At 41.2% G+C, this 17,624-nt stretch overlaps 1 protein-coding gene across 1 annotated transcript; it reads right to left on the reverse strand.

The window, feature by feature from the left end:
• Nucleotides 1–7,057: 7,057 nt before the first annotated feature.
• On the reverse strand, nt 7,058–15,953 carry LOC139702639 (cytochrome P450 2G1). Its single transcript, XM_071604151.1, has 9 exons — nt 15,774–15,953; nt 15,052–15,214; nt 13,637–13,786; nt 11,701–11,861; nt 11,277–11,453; nt 9,547–9,688; nt 8,276–8,463; nt 7,927–8,068; nt 7,058–7,239 (listed from the first exon to the last, which is right to left on the reverse strand). The coding sequence occupies exons 1-9, from the start codon at nt 15,951–15,953 to the stop codon at nt 7,058–7,060; spliced, it is 1,485 nt and encodes a 494-aa protein (XP_071460252.1).
• Nucleotides 15,954–17,624: the final 1,671 nt, after the last annotated feature.

The following is a 17,624-nucleotide window of genomic DNA, read 5'->3' on the forward strand; positions in this document are numbered from 1 at the left end:
TGATAGTGATGTTGAATATCTTTCCATGTCATCTTGGCCACTATGTATTCTCTTTGAAAAAAACAAAATGACTATTCAAATCCTTGGCCCACTCTTTATTGGTATTGACTATCTTATGGTTGTCAACTGAAAGAATTCTTCATATATATTCTTGAATAGTGAGTCCTGGGGTGCGTAAAAATTTTAAGATAGGAAGGGCAGCAGAATAGAATAGACAAAAGATTGATGTATGTACATTATATGTCAAAATACATTCTGCTGTCATGTATGACTAAAAAAAATAAAGCTATTTAAAAAAATTTAAGTTTTGATGAAGTCTAATTTATTTTTCTTTCATTATTGTACACACGGTGACATATAGTCTTGGGTTTTTTTAAGGTTTTTTTTTTTTAGTTGTAGATAGTCACAATACCTTTATTTATTTATGTGGTGCTGAGGCTCAAACCCAGTGCTTCACATGTATTAGGCAAGCGCTCTGCCACTGAGCCCCAACCCCAGCCCCATAGTCCTTATTTTGTGGTTGCCCAGTATTATTTTACTATGCTGATGGGCTGCAGTTCCATTTACTTGTTGAAGTGCATTGGGGCTGTCTCCAGGTTTTGTCACTGTGAGTAAAGACTCCATAGATGAAATTTCCATTAGACTGGAAATTACACCGTGTCCGTGGTGTAACAGTGCACCACCTCATGCTTTGAATAGAGCCTGCTGCTCTGCCACTGAGGCTTATTTTTAAATGGATGTGTTTCTTTTTCTCTTCTCCCAAAAGGATTACCTTGTCGTCCCCACCCCCACCCCGGGCTGAGTTCTCCATCTTTGAGCACACATCTACCACAGGAACTGAGTAATTCAGAACTCAGGGATAGCACCAGAAGATCCAAGAAATGGCTGTCTCCCAAATTAAAAAGTCAATCAAAACTCCCCACAGGGAACATATGGAATGAATCTCTTCTTTAAAAATCCTCCGTTCACCCTGATGGGCAAAATCACAGCCTCAGGGACAGGAGTCCCCTGTGCTTCTCCTCTGCCAGCAAAGCAATAAACCTTCTTTATACTTTTTCTCAACCAGTGTCCTCATCATTGAATTTGCATCAGGGGCAAGGCCCAAGCTTTCGGTAACAATGGAATCTATTGTACAATATATGAAGACTAGAGTTAATAACGATGTATTACATATACTGGAAATTCCTAAGAGTAGTATTACATTTTAACAGTTTCCACCAAAAAACAAATCAGTATAGAAAGTTATTCATATGTTAATTAGCGAATTCACAAGGTATATTTTATAGAACAAAATGTTGCAAATGGTATTTGAATTTTGTTATTTGTCAATTTAGAAAAATACAGCAAAGTTACTATAAACATTCTGATATAGAATTTTGTTTTAAAAGTTTTTGTTTTTCTTTTTCTTTCGTTTTTTTTTTTTTTTTTTTTCAAATACCTAGGATTGGATTGCTGAGTTATTTGGTAAGTTTGTGTCTATAGGAAACTGCCACACTATTTTGCAGAAGAGATACAGAGTTTTACATTACTCTGTATCCTCGCCAGCAGTTGCTACTTTTGTTTTATTTTAGTCTTTCTATAATATGTACAGATGTTTCTTTATGGTTTAAATTCATGTTTTCATTATGTATAATGATGTTTGGCAAATTTTCCTATACTTATTTGCTGCTTATATATATTCTTTGATGAAGAGTCTTTGGTATAACAATTATTTGCCAATTTAATTAGTCATAAACACCACTGCATTTGGACCAGCCTTATTTACCAATTTAAAAAGCTACATTGGCTTTTTTGTTGTTGTTGTTGTTACTTTATAATTTCTTATTTTAATTACTTATACATGACAATAGAATGCATTTATGCACTTTGATATACATAAATGGGGTTTAATTTCTTATTCTTCTGATTGCACATATTGTAGAACCACATTGATCATGTAGTCTTATATGTATGTAAGGTAATAATATCTGTTTCCTCTATCCTTCCTATCCCCACAGCCCCACCCCTCCCTTCACTTCTCTCTACCTAATCTAAAATAACTCTATTCTTCCCTAGCACCCTACCCACTTATTGTGGATCGGCAGCAGCATATCAGAGAAAACATTCAGGCTTTGGTTCTTTGGGATTGGCTTATTTTGCTTAGCATCATATTCTCCAACTCCATCCATTTACCAGCAAATGCCATGATTTTATTCTTCTTTAAAGCTCAGTAATGGTCCATTGAATGTATACACCACATTTTCTTTATCCATACATCTACTGAAGGGCACCTAGGTTGGTTCCATAGTTTAGCTAGTGTGAATTCAGCTGCTATGAACATTGATGTGGCTGCATCACTTTAGTATGCTGATTTTAAGTCCTTTGGTTATAAATGAGGAGTGGGATAGCTGCATCAAATGGTGATTCCTTTCCAAGTTTTCTGAGGAATCTCCATACTGCTTTCCACAGTGGTTGCACCAATTTGCAATCCAGCAAAGTATGAGTGTACCTTTTTCACCACATACTCACCAACATTGATTGTTGCCTGTATTATTATGATTGCCATTCTGACTGGAGTGAGATGGTATCTTAGAGTAGTTTTGATTTGCATTTCTCTAGTTGCTAGAGATGTTGAACATTTTTTCATATATTTATTGACCGATTGTATTTAAAATACTCATTGCTTTTTAATTGTTTTCTTATTATTGAGATTTTACAACCCTTTTTCTCAGTATGTCTTTGAAATATGGTGAGTATTTTACATATATGGGATATGTTGACCTATAAACTCTACTCTTTCTTGAGATTCTTGATCTGCATTTAGATGTAATAAAATTTACCACTGGAAAATTAAACTTTCTTATCAAATATTTAATTGTCCCAAATATTTGTCTTAATAAATGAATCAAATATCAGTGCTTCAATTTAAATAGATTAAAACTAAATAGAATTTAAAAGTTCCCAAGTCCTACTAAACACACCACCAGCAGTCATTTGCCCCATGTAACTAGGCATTATCACAATGGACACGCAGAGCCAGGGAAAGAAGTACCAGCTGTGTTTCACACTCTTCCCTCCAAGAATGGGAAGAAGAGGTTATGACTGGTGTCATTAAAACCATTACTTCAGTGGTTAAAGAGAACTCTTGGCAGAGCAGCAGGTGGTCTTCTCACCTGCAATGGGAGGGACCTACATCACCTCAGATGCTCACCCACAGGGAAAACCCAATGGAGAGAAAGAAGAAACCTGTGGGAGTGATATCTGGTTTTGTCTCAGTCTGGTATTTACAGGAAATGAGAGATTTTGTTAAAGCATTATTGTTAATGTCTTTCAAGGAGTCTGACTTTTTCTCTTTTTTAAAGAATAATACTAATTAATTATCTAATACCTTGAAAGAAAAATGGAGTCACTGATCATGTTTGCAAAGAATATCCAGAAGATAGTTTTGTAATACATATTTCAGCAGAATTTAAAATGTAATTTTTCATTTATTGCTATTTTAATTATATATGACATAACATAATGTGACTGAATTTAGATTTTGACTTTTCAATGATCAGCATAACCCATTCGGTAGGATCCACCACACCTCTATTGTTGGGCATGCTCATCATTTACCTTGTACTGAATTCCCGTATTCAAGTGTCGTTGGAAAGAACATTATGAGGACAAAATTATGTCCTCATAATTTTGACGTTTGTATGCCCTAATGGAATGGTGAGATGAACACATGCACAGAAGAAAAAGCCTTTCTAAAACTAGAGATAGTTCATTAAAAAAGAAAAGAAAAATTAGAAGTCATTTTACTTCAGAAGAAATACCTTTTAGAAACATGAAAATTCAAGAGCAAGAGCATTAGGTAGAATCCTGTTAACCACCATCAGAAGTGGGATTACCAGCTAGGTAAGGTGACACGTGCCTGTAATCCCAGCAGTTTGGGAGGCTGATGCAGGAGGATTGCAAGTTCAAAGCCAGCGTCAGCAACTGAGTGAGGCCCTGAGCAACTTAGCTAGACCCTGTCTCAAAATAAAATATAAAAAGGGATGGGGATGTGGCTCAGTGGTTGAGTGCCCCTGGGGTTCAATCCTTGCCCCCCCAAAATGAGATACTTTCCTAACTGTGAAACAACTTAGAGTCAGTGAGAGATATCCTGACAGTAGAGGAACCACATGGACAAGGAGTTAATTCACAGGTTATTAAGGTTCAAATGCAGCACATACATAAACACACAAAGTCCAGTCCTCGGTAATCAAAGACTGAAACACGAAACCATAGTGTGTCACCTTAAATTTACAGAAGTTCAAAAAGAAAGGCTCAGTCTGTCTCATGGGGAAGCAGCATGACAAACTGTGATATCCAAGTGCCAGCGAACTGACAGGAGGGTGCTAAGGACAGGGCCAGAGAGAGCCCTTCACATTCTCCACAATTAGAACCTCCAGGTCTCCTGGACAACACTGTGAGGAACAAAATTTACCTGTATAGAGGAGCCATCCCTCAGGGCAACACTTCCACTTCTTTGATATCTGACAATCCCATCAGCATCCTGCTGAAGAAAAATGATGTTCAACGATCAATTTGTACAATCATCAAAATCATCTGTGGGGTTTCTTTCTGCCTCTGTATTATTTCTGTTATGTAAATTGGCTTTTTCTATTTGTTAGATTAAATGATGTACTTCTTACTGAATGTCCCTCATACAAGAAACTAATGTCCTGAACTGTGACATCCTTGTGGTCAGGGACTGCGTCTAGTGTTTGATGACAGCTTTTGTACATCTGTGTCTGCCACAGATGTGGAGATGCAACATTTGGAGTTTCATTCAAGAACTTGCCATTTTCCAGGCATGTTGGTGCTCACCTGTGATCCCAGCAATTCCAGAGGCTGAGGCAGGAATATCACAAGTTTGAGGAAAAGTCTTAGCAACTTAGTGAAGCCCTAAGCATGGCTCAAAATAAAAAAAATTAAAAGGTCTGGTGGGGGCTGGGGGAGTCACTCAGTGGTAGAACACTTGTCTAGCACGTACAGGGCCCCTGAGTTCATCTCCTGCACCACAAAAGATAAAAAATGTTTGAACAAAAGAATATTTTTAAATGAGGGGGGCTTAGAATGTAACTCAGTGGTAGTATAACCTTGGGTTCAATCCTCAGCACCAAAAAAAGAACAGGAGGAGGAGGAGAAGAAACAGGAGCAGCGATGCAGGAAAAAGAACTTGCCATTCAGCAGCAAGGAGCATGTGAGCCCCCAGCTGCAGCATCTTCAGGACCCACTGAGCTTGGAGCAGATTTGGGTTCTTCTAAGGCAGCTTGGACAGAACTGAGCATAAGCCAAGGTGTCGGTCACAGCCCGTTCTGCCCAATCCTAGACACTCCTAACAGCAGTCTTCACTTGAGAGGTACTTCTGAGATGACTGGGGAGTCCACTGTCTCAGCATGGTGGTCTGGGTCCCTCCCTGCCCAGCTCTGCCTTCTCTTCATGCTGTCCACAGTTGTCACATCTGCACTTTGGTCTGGAGACTTTCCCTGAACGCTTCTCCTTCCTTCCTCTTTTTCCTTCACATGTTTTCAACCCCAGCCCCACAAAAAGATGCACTCCTGCCTGGAACTAAACCTCTGCTTCCCAGGGGGCCCTATCCACATAATGTGCAGAAGGGCATTTAGTGTTTATTATACATCATAAAAATGAGAAATTATACCCCAGTTATGTATGATATATCAAAGTGCATAAATGCATTCTACTGTCTTGTATAACTAATTAAAACAAATTAAAAATTAAAAAACTCCCTTCTGGTTTTGTAAGCATGTCTATTATGATATCCCTGATCAAAGGCAAGTCCTTGCTCCCCCATCACAACTCAAAGAACTATTTATTCATCCTCACCACATCCTGTGCCCCCAGGCTTTAAAATGTGGCTAATTGAATTATCCTGCCTAGAACATTGAGGGTATGACACAAAAACACAGACACAAACAAGAAGTTGTCTACAGCAGCAGCAGAGGTCATTAGTCTTGGGCTGTGGTGTTCATGACTGGGGCTGAATGAGGTGGCAGCATCCCCTACTGGATGGTTCTATCAGAGCTTCATTTTTTCCTATTTCTGTTCATAGTCCGTTTTTCCAGAATTCTCATTGATTTTGTAAGCTGACCAATTATGTTCCAACACATAGCAACCTTTACTATTTAAAATCATCAAATTTTATGCTTCATTGTCAACCTTTTGCACTAGCACCTAAGCTCCATGAGGGCGAGAATTTTATCAGTTATTTTTCACTGAAAGATCCTACGTCCATGAAGGGTGTGCCAGCACATGTTGGATATTTGATACGTTTTGGTTGAATAAATAAAATAACTCATCAGGAGTTTAGAAATGGAATAATAGGCTATGAACAACTGAACTACCTTCAAAATGGAATGGGTAGTGTGCAGAATTTGGTGTTTGATCAGAGCAATCAGGAGAGTGAGGATGGCAAAAAAAGTTATGGTGGGGAGAGTAATGCCACTCAAGATACTCGAGGCAAGAATGTCACATGTGGTGGCCCAACAAGTGAGGAGTCCCTGGAGATGGGGCTGTCAGAGAAGATGACCAGTGATGAGGAAGTCCAAAAGCTCACTTCAGATGGTTTTCTGTACTTTATATACTGTTTCACACAATGCACAATAAATTTCCTATATGTAACAGTCTTGAGCTCTGTGTTGATTTTATTGGGGGGAATGCAGATCAAAATAAACCAGAAAAGATTGTGAACTATATTATGATCACTATCAGGGCTCAGGCAAGGGAACAACATAAAGACAGAATCTACAGAAGTTTGCTGCAGCTAGAAACAAGGCAGAGGAAACTGTGAACTTAAACCTATGGGCTTGTGCCAGATGTTGGGCACTTTGTAGCTTTTCTAAAACAAAGACATACAGCTGTGTGTTTTGGGATGTCATCCTCTGACCTGTGGTCCCATCACAGTAGTGAGAGTGCTTTCTCTTAGGGTTATGGGGAGAATTTGGAGACATGAGGAGGGTGGGTGTGTCCGGGAGCAAGAAGAAGAGCTCAGCTCTCAGACTGGTCTTGCCTGGCCAGTAGGGGGCGCTCAGTGGGCCACAAGGCAGAGCTTGTAAGTTGGGGGGATGTTGCCGAAGCCTGACATCCTGGGAGTGATGTCAATGTCTGCCACGGGGACCAGTGAACGTAAAGAGAAGTTCTGAAGGATGGAGGTGAAGTAGAGGAAGAGTTCCATGCGGGCCAGGGCCTCCCCCAGGCAGATGCGTTTTCCTGCAGGCACAGAACAGGGTGGGAGGTCAGGTCATATCTGCTAGGTACTGAGGGCCTGGGAGGCATCTGGCCTGATCACCCCAGTGGGCCTCAGCTGCCTCATCAGCATCTCAAGAGTCATGACTGTGTCCACTTTATAGGGTCATTAGCAAGACTCAGTGGGCTCCTCCTGTCCATGCTCAGCTAGGACTTGCTTCTTAGAAGGGCTCAACACTGGCAGCTACTTCTCTCTGCCTCAGATTCCATTGATTCCAATGGAAAGTTTCTAAATGACCCAAGAATTTCAAACTTCTCTTCATTTCAGTTCCTCAAAAATTTTTCAAAAGTATGAAATTCAAATTTCAGTGTCCATAAATAAAATTTCATAGGCTCACACATATGCTCATTTGTTTCAGTGTTGTTGATGGTCACTTCCATAGTACAATATAAAGGGTGAGTAGTTCAGACAAGGATCACAAGGCTGGGAAAAACTAAAATATTTTGTATTTGGTTCTTAATAGGAAAATTTTGTTGCTCTACTCTAACATTTTTTTTTCTAAACATGAGAGCCAGTGGTTTTAATATTCCCTGATTCAGGAATTTTAGGATTTGAGAGTTTCAGTACATAGTCTTCAGCTTCCACTCTGACTTGGGCTTCAAGAAAAGGTTCTAAAATGTCCCTGGAGAAACCCATACATTGAAACCTACCAGAGGAGAAAGGCACGAAGGCCTCGTTCTTCTTGAAGCGTCCCTGTTCATCCAGGAAGTGTTCAGGATAGAAGGCATCTGGGTAGCGGAAGTATTTGGGGTCTTTGAGGACTGAGCCAATCACAGGAAAGACATCTGTGCCCTGGGGTGAAGAGGGGAGCAATTAGAAGAAATCAGTATTGGACAGGGGTTGGTGAACCAAGAGTCTGCAGCCATACTAGCCTGCACCCACCAGACCTCATCTGATTTTGGAAGCTAAGCAGGGTCAGGCCTGGTTAATCCATGGAAGGGAGGACCACGTGGAGAGAAGGGTGCCATGGAGAATGAAACAGTGAGAGTGTGACCAAACCTTGGGCAGAAAGTAGCCTCGGAAATGAGTGTCCTGGATGACATTGTGGGGGACACCCATGGGCACAATGTCTGTCAGTCTTTGGATCTCGTGGATGACGGCATCTGTGTAAGGCATCTTGACCCTGTCTTCCACACGTGGCATCCGGTGGGGGCCAATCACCTGGTTAATCTCTTTATGGATCTTGTCTGGAAGAAGGCAGAAAATAAGACAGGGAGGGCAGGAGGAGCTTCTGTTTGCGAATGCCACGAAGTTAAGAATCTCCAGCAAATGAGCTCTGAGGTGAAGGCCATCATCCACACTTGACAACCGACACATCAGTGGTACTCAAGAAATGTCCATCAGACCCTGGGAGGCACAGGCCTCCAGCCTGGATGCTAGCTGGAGCATTTGACCTGGACCTGGAAACACCAATGAGCCAAGGAAGACAGATGAGCAGGCCAATATCCTGCTTCCGGCTGGGCTTCCACACACAGCCTTTTAACCAAAAAAAAAAAAAAAAGGCTTTGGCTTGGTTCAAACTGCCACACTAGAAAGAGTGTCCAAATTGGAGATTTTTTTTTTGTAAGTGACAAACAAATTTCTCATGACTAGAGTTACCAACCAGACCAGACTGTAGCCGAATGAAGATGGATTCTATTTGATTTTGGCAATACCTTCAGCTCCATTGTGGTCATCAAAGACGTCTATACCTCCTAATCCCTGAAGCCTGTGAAAGTTATGTAATAAAGGACAACAAAAGGACAAAAGAGGTGTCACAGATGCCATTAAATAAAGGATCTCGAGAGGGAGAGATTAGCCTGGATCATCCAGAAGGGCCCTAGTATAATCAATCACGTGTGTCTGTTATAAGAGAGGCTGGAGGACCAGAGTAGGAAAAGGGGACGTGGCAGCTGAGGAGGCAAGGAGAGATCTGCACTACTAGCCTTGAAGCAGCAAGAAAGAGCCACGAACCCAGAAATACAAAAGAGGAAGCTGTTAATGCTGGAAAAGGCTCCCCCCTTGGTTTCAGCCTCGTCAAACCTCTCTGAACTTCTGACTCCAGGACTTTAAGGTAACACATGTATGTGGTTTGAAGCTGCCTCTTACAAGAGACACCAAGTTGAAGGTTGGGTTAGTGGCCCCCAATCCAGAGATTTCAAGATCCCATGTCCTGGCGTTCTGAAGGGTGAAGAGTTATCTAAGGTTGTGGAACCCTAAATTTTCAAGATTATGTCCTGGTAGGACCAGGAGGTGCCAGATAGGATGGGCCATTCCGGGAGGACACTCACCTTCCACTTCAGGATGCTTCATTAGCAGCAAAAATCCATAGCGTAGTGTGGAGCTCACTGTTTCTGTGCCCGCAAAGAAGAGGTTGAGCGTGGTAAGAACCAAATTCTTGAGGTTGAATTCTGTGTGGGGATCATTTTTTTCCTGAAAGTGAGGAGATAATAAATAGCTACCATCTTAAGTCTTTATTTTCTCCCTGTGAATAGTGTAGGCATTTTTGAAAAGGCAATAGATGGGTAAGCCAAGCTGGGAGAAGAAACAACCAGAGCAAAGATCCTGAGGCAGGAGCTGAGGTCCTGATCCTGGTGTGTTAGAGGAAGAACAGGGCAGAGGGCACTGCAGCTGGAGTGGACAGAGAAGGAGAGAGGAGAAGGGAGCAGTGCCTTGTAAGATTTGAAGTTTATAATTATAAATATTAGAGTTTATAATTTTAAACTACTAAGTACTAAGTTTCTTTTTTTCCTATTTACTTTTTTGTTTGTCCTTTTTAGATATGCATGACAGTAGAGTATATTTTGACACATTATACATACATGGAGTATAACTTATTCTAATTAGGATCCCATTCTTGTGGTTGTACATGATGTGGAGTTTCATGGTGATGTATTCATATATGAACATAGAAAAGTTATGTCCCATTCATTCCACTGCCTTTTCTTTTCCTATCCACCCCTACTTCCCTTTATTCCCCTTTGTCTAATCCAGTGAATTTCTATTCTTCCCCTACCCACTTGTTGTGTGTTAGCATCTGCATATCCAAGGGCTAAGGTTCTATAAGATAAAAATAGAAATTTACAGATGTCTACAATTCTAAGAATCAATGATACAACGTATTAAGCCTCTAAATTTTTACATCTCTAAGACTTTAAAATTATTAAAGATTGAGCTCCAATTTTTTAAAAAACTAACCTTCTAGGAGCCAGGGTTGTGGCTCAGTGGTAGAGTACTTGCCTAGCATGTGTGAGGCACTGGGTTTGATCCCTGGCACCACATAAAAATAAACAAATAAAAGAAAAACATTGTGTCCATCTAACTAAAAATATATTTTTAAAAATAACTAAGCTTCTAAATTTCCCAAATTCGAAAATGCTAAAGATTCACTCTGCTTTTCTACAACCATTAAGTCTCTGGCATATATGATTGGAAAAATGTAAGATTTTCAGTTTCCTTGTTACTAAAATTTCTGGATTTGAATCTTATTTTTGATAGAAAAAAAGGTACCATATCCATATACAATGGGAAGCTAGTCATCCACAAGGAAGAAGGAAATCCTTCCATCTGCAGCAAAATGGATAAAACCAGAGGTCATTATGTTAAATGAAATTAGCCAGACACAGAAAGACAAATACCGCATATTCTCTCACATGTAGAAGCTAAAAACTCAACCAGAAAGAAGAATTGTTATTACTAGTGATTGGAAAGAAGTGGGTGGAAAAGAAAGGTTGAATTTGATCAGTGCCTGCCTTATGATGTATGGAAATATCACACCAGTGATCACCCACTAATATATGCATTTAATGCATGTCAATAAAAATAAATTTTATTTCATCAACTTAAAAAAAAGTTTAAAGGTTGTGAGAGTTTCTACTTTCATAATTTCTGTATCCCATCTATGGATAGAGTGAAGCATGGGAGTACTTGCTCTTTTTGCCCCAACCTCTGCAGAGGGGGCTTAAAGGTTCAGATACCCGGAGGAGATGAGAGAAGGGTATTGGGGGAGGGAAGCAAGCACCTGGTGCATCTTGATGAGGAAGCAGTCGATGAAGTCTCGGGGATGGTGGGGGTCAAGGGATGCCTCGTTGATCTTCACTCTGGATGCAACAAAGTCCTTAAGATCCTCTATCATATAGTAGAGGTGTTTGTGTCTTCCTGGCAAATATTGCATGATTCCTGAGTACATCTCATAGAGCTGCGGGGAACAGGCAAAGAAGATTATTTAGGAGTGGGTACTGGTCACCAGGCGGGTTGTGTCTAGATTCAGGGAGCTGGGCTCAAAATGCAGTGCTGGGTCTGAGAACCAGGTGTGGCTTTTGGCTTCCTAGAGATTTGGGCATATTGATAGTTGTCTTCCAGGGCTGTGGAGAAGATTAAGTGAGGTACAGGCAAGTGCCTATTGAACTCAGACTGGAAGTGGGCAGAGAAGTGACCAGTGGTACCTGTGCCCAGGGGGTGCTCATCTCTATGAAGCTCTCATTGATCATCCGCAGCAGGTTTAGGAATTCCTTGTCCTCATAGTCAAAGCGGCTTCCAAAGACAATCGAACTGATGACATTGGAAACAGTACGGCTTAGGAAGAAGGTGGGATCGATGGGGGCACCTGGTGATGGAAATTGTCTATGTTGGAGGTGAAAATTAGTAATCAGGGATGTGGAATCATCCATTGGTAGATTTGGGTCTTGTATCTACTGCTTAATAGTATATGTGAATTAGCTCATTTTGGGGTTTGAGTCTAGATTTCTCAATCTGGAAACTGGCTTAAAGACCACCTCCTTTGTTCATGCAGATTCCATGTTATGATCCATGCAAAATGCTTAGCACAGTGCCCGACATGGATTTAACACTCAATAAATGCTGGTGAGGCTTAATTATTTCTTTGTTACATTGTTGCTTACATGCAGTTGTGGATAAGAGTCATAAATTTGGGGCTGGGGTTGTACTTAATGGTAGAATGCTTGCCTAGCACATGTGAGGCACTGGGTGTGATCCTTAAAACCATATAAAAATAAATTTTAAAAAACATATTGTATCTGGGGCTGTGGTCATACCTCAGTGGTAGAGTGCTTGCCTAGTATGTGCAAGGCCCTGGGTTTGATTCTCAGCACCACATATAAATAAATAAAATAAAGGTTCATTGACAACTAAAAAAAATTAAGAAAAGGGTACTGTGTCTATCTATGACTTAAAAAAGAAAAAATGAGTCACAGATTTGGGAGGAAAGCAATGGTAAGGGCCATATTTTAAAAAGAAGGACTGGTGGTGCAGCTTAGTAGTAGAGTGCTTCCCTAGCAGGCATGAGTCCCTGGTTTCGATTCCCAGCACTGAAAAGAACAAAAAAAGAAGAAGAAGAAGAAGGAGGAGGAGGAGGAGGAGGAGAAGGAGGAGAAGGAGGAGAAGGAGAAGGAGAAGGAGAAGGAGAAGGAGAAGGAGAAGGAGAAGGAGAAGGAGAAGGAGAAGGAGAAGGAGAAGGAGAAGGAGAAGGAGAAGAAGAAGAAGAAGAAGAAGAAGAAGAAGAAGAATGATGCCTGGACTCTGTCTAACTCTACCATGGATTCCACTTAGGCTATGAAGGAAATCCTTCCCAAGACCTCAGCTGCACCGTCTGTAAAATGGAATGCAGGTCAAGGAAGTAGATTTGGAAACAGTTGCTTCAGAAAAAAATGTACATATTTACAAGTGCACATTTTGACAAATAACTTGTGAGGGTACATGTCTTTTCAAAGCCTTTGTAAAGATCCTATAAATTATCCATGGAATCCAGATGTAAAATCTGATTTAAAGAAAGCTATCTCTGTTTCTAGCTCTTATCTATTTTTCTTTACATATTTCTCAGCCCCTGGGTCTTTTCTCTCTAAACTTCATTGGTTACAGACCCTATTTTTGGTTGGGAATTGGAATTCTTTTAAAAGAATAATGAAATAGGTAAAGAGTTTTTGATTTGCAAGATGAAAAAAAAATTTTAAAGATTTGTTTTCCAACAATATGAATATACCTAACCCTACTGAATTGTACAACTAAAAATGGTGAAGATGGTAATTTTGATGTTATTCACCACAATAAAAATCTATAAACATAATGAAATTTGATCCTGCCTCCAAAAAAATACACAAACTCATATATCATCCTAATCTACATATTATTATATCATGGGCACACAGTCACAGTGAGATCCAGAGGTAAAAGGTTCTAGACAAATGGTCTCTGAGGGCCATCCATGTTGATTTTTACCATGGAACATGGCTGATAGCTTAGCATATCTATAATATTCTCCATCCTCTTCATTTGAGTGTTTTTTTCCACCAAGGTCCATCTTCTATAACTATACTCTCCATAAGCACCCAGTCACCTAGTAGCCCTCCCCTGTGACCCCCATACCCTTGGTCTTCCGGAATTCCTCCAGCAGGTAGCCAGCCTCCTCCTGGATCCGCTCCTCGATGCTCCGCTTTCCCATCCCAAAGTCCCGCAGGATGGTCAGAGAAAAACGTCGGAGAATCTTCCATCGTTCTCCATTGGCCATAGCTATACCTGCCAGGATCTGAGTGTCAGGCTCCTGCCTCCCTTCCCCTCTCTGTGCTCAGCTGTGTGCTAGGCAAGGATAGGGTGGACTATAAATGATTTTTATTCTTGAAGAAGTTCCTCTTGACCTTGCAGGCTCTATGGGGAGACTAAGATTCCCTTCCTTCAGTACCCTCAAAAGCAGTCCAGACTGAGGCAGAGGAAAAGGGAGTCAGGCTAGGAATAATGGTGGGGAGATTACAGAGAGTTTCCTATAGGAAAGAGCTAGAACTGGGTAAATTACTTAGTGAGTGGGGGGGAAGGTGGAGGAGGTAGGGTTTAATGCCACATACAGCACCCTGGAATTAGAACACAGTTCTATTTTCTGTGCACCACACCTATTCTCTAGATCAACACATATGTATACACAGGAGCTTGTACTTGTACATCAATACACCTACACTGAAGGAGTTACCATGTAGTAATATTTATTTAGAAATCACCAGCTGTGTGGATTGGTAAATTGTTTAATAACATTTCCGGGTAGATTTATCAATGAAAGGAAGAGTTTATGACTATATGACCAATGGGTAGAAAATTGAAAGATTGAGTAGCTAAGTGAAATGTTAATGTGTGGATGGTTTGAGATGAATGGATAATGGTTTGAAGGTAGATGGAAAGATTAAGAGATAAACAAATGATGGAAGGATTAAGAAATGGATGGATGGGTGGAATATTAATTGATATATACATAATATAATAGATGTTTGCATATAAAGAATAATGAATATGCTTTGGTGGATTTGAATAATGGATAGAAGGAAGAAAAATCAGAGGGAGGGAGAGAGATTTGAAAAGATGGAATGAATGAAACTGCTTTGGATTAAAGTATATAGGGAATTAACAGTAGGTATGTGGGTAACACTAGAAAATAATCCTCCTAAGAGTCAGAGACCTATGTGCTAGGTATGTGTATGAAGATAAGAAACAGGGTTGGCTATGAATGCTTCAACTGGTGCACAAAGATTGTCACGCACTAATTCATTGAATGTAAGAACTGAAATAACATAGTAAGTGATCATGTTAGAATCAGATGTCTTCAAAGCAAAGTGATTCCAGCACTTCTGTGGGACATTACCTCATCTTCCTCACCAGTGCTTTTTCTTTTGTAAATTAGTTTAATATTAATGGCTTTCTCAAAGGAGTTAATGCAATAATTCCTGTAGAGCACTTACCAAAGAACCTGGAACACACTTAGTACATTGTAATAATTTCTGGTGATTGTAGTTACCTACCATGACCTTGGAAGTTTTTGTCTAATGTAGCCATTTCTCCACGGCCACTGAACTCATCTGCTCGGTCAACCAGAGCCTCCTTCACCAGTTCATGTCCACACAAAATAACTACTGGCCGCGGGCCCAGGTACACAGTGAACATGGGGCCATACTTCTTCCGGAGCTGGGAGTGAAGCAGGACACCAGAGGAGGGTTCAATTAGAGCACACATAGAAACCAGTCAAGGATTTTAGGGGAAGGAGAATTCAGAGGATATAAATATGGGTACAACAGATCAAGGTAATCTTGGAAAGACTATTGGGAAAAGGCATGGAAATCTTCACTCCTGGGATCCTGAGCACAAACCATCCTCAACTCTGAAATGCCAGTTTCCTCATCTGTAAAATGATGGAGCTGGATTACATGAACTCTGAGATCTATACTTCTCTCTCTCTGAAATGCTGAATTCCTAGAAGCCTGAGATTTCATGGTACAGAGTCTCAAAGTACTAGTAAAAATCTAAGTACGAGAGTCCTTAGGTTCAAGGATATAAGATTCCAAAATCCTGAGCCTGTGATTCCAAAGTCCTGAGATCATGAGACTTTTATTCCAATGCACCTGGAATTTCAGAATTCTCAGGTTCTCAGTCTCTCAGAGTCTGTTTCAGAAGTCATAAGGTCTACACGTATCTGGCTATATGATTCATTGCTTCTATCCCCAGGAGAGGAAATGAACAAACTTACCTTCATGAAACACTGAAAAGGGGCATTAGGGCTGATTTGGAGCAGGTTCCCCAAGAAAGGAATTGGTGTGGGACCTGGGGGGAGCTTTCCCCTCTTGTTGATTCGTTTCCAAGCAATGAGGACGAGAAGGCAAGACAAGCAGAGTGCCAGAAAAATGGTGAAGGCCCCTCCCAGCTCCATGGCACCAGGTTAGATAGTGTCCTGGGCCCAGGTCCTGCATAAATAGGTTCTGAGAGATCAGCTTGTTCTGAAATCTGATCACCCTGAGATTCAAGTTTTCTGGGAATGGATACCATCAGGAAAGAGACTGCATTATTGAGGGGAGGGGTTATATAACCTATAATCTCCCACCTGGATAAAAGTGAATCAAATTCACCCAGGGAAATCTACAGGGGCCATTCCCCTTTCTTCATATTTCCAGTCCCTCCGTTTTTCTCTCAGCTCAACCCCTGGTAGCATTTCCTGTGGGTTGTGGAAGGCTCCTGGGTATCTGCTTAGGTTACAGAGTTTAGGGTTCAGAGAGTTTGTGTTCAAGTTCAAACTCCATCTTTTCTTCACTGGGTGAGCCATCCAACCTCTGGGCCTCAGTTTCCCTATCTCTCAAGCTGATTCAGATAGTCTTGATCAACAACAGGGCTGACTCCTGTGTTCATCCTTTGGTTAGGAGTAAAGCTAAATGTTTTTTTAATAAATAAAGATGAAAATTTCAAATAGTAAGAAAAGTAAGTCAATTAAATGGTATTAGTCAACACATCTTTGCTACTCAAGATGATACTAAATAATAACCATCAAAGGCTGGTTGTATGGATTTATCTTTGCTGGAATGTGTGTGTGTGTATGTGTGTGTATGTGTGTGTGTGTGTGTAAAGATTTAGACATTTCTAACTTCAAATCCCAGCATACCCAGTTCCTTGCTGTGCGATCCTGAAGTTTCTTTGTTCCACAGTCAATCACTTTCCTAAGGGCCTTGCTTCCCAATTCCTGTGCCTCTTCCCTGCCTTCACAGATTGGATCCAGTGAAGATCACAAATGCTAAACACAGTTCCCAAAGACCAAGCAGTGTGCGTGGCATCTGCATGCCTCAGTGACTAAGGGCAAAGTGATGAATCTCCCAGCAAGAGGGGCTATAGCCCAGGGGTCCCCCACCAGCCCCTAGAAACCCCATTCTGGAGCTTGGCCAAGCCTCTAGATCACTGCCAAGCTTGGCCACTTGGCCTCTGTAACCTGAAAGACACCACACTACGAATGAAAGACACCACACGACGCAAATCACCGGAGAGGTTCCACTTTATTACAATGGCTGTGGGCTTATATAGATCTAAGGAGAGGTGGCAGGGCTTAGGTAAATGACGGGCCACCTGTTTATTGGTAAGTTCTTCCAGATGTCAGTTCCGGAGCCCAAGAAGTTAGTTCTTATTGGGGCTAAGGTTCCCGTCAGCGGGATTTAAATATTGGCACTGGCGGGAGAATTGGTGCCGGCGGGAAAGGGAGAGGCAGGAAGAGAAGCTCCTCATACGCCATGTTGGGGTTTTGGGGATGTGGCTGCCATTATACCTTTTCCCAATATTCCTCCCTTTTTGTTTTCTTAGGGACTGGGGCATCATTGTTCAGATCCAGCTGCTTCCTGCTGTGTGGGGGTGGCGTAGGGCCTAGAAGGGGAAGTGGAGGAATGTTCAGGGAGCAGGTCGGGGGATATCATGGCAACCAGAAATAAAGCCCAGTGGCTATAGACAGCTGCTTTGGTAGGGGTGAAGTCTATGAAAATTCCCTGAAGCCACAAGTCGTCGATGGCATCGAACCAGTCCTGGATGGAGGAGATTGTTGGTATCAGCCATTGGTCCTGTAATAGAG

This window comes from Marmota flaviventris, chromosome 18, assembly GCF_047511675.1.
Source record: "Marmota flaviventris isolate mMarFla1 chromosome 18, mMarFla1.hap1, whole genome shotgun sequence".
NCBI lineage: Eukaryota > Metazoa > Chordata > Mammalia > Rodentia > Sciuridae > Marmota > Marmota flaviventris.

What these genes read in the sequence shown, in the direction of transcription:
- LOC139702639 (XM_071604151.1), bottom strand. Translation starts at nt 15,953, where the DNA reads ATGGAGCTGGGAGGGGCCTTCACCATTTTTCTGGCACTCTGCTTGTCT. An exon ending in GGAATTCCGGAAGACCAAGG is followed by an intron (nt 11,862 to 13,636) that starts GTATGGGGGTCA and finishes TTCCATCACCAG; the next exon opens with GTGCCCCCATCGATCCCACC. An exon ending in TCCTCATCAAGATGCACCAG is followed by an intron (nt 9,689 to 11,276) that starts GTGCTTGCTTCC and finishes CCTCACTTTCAG; the next exon opens with GAAAAAAATGATCCCCACAC.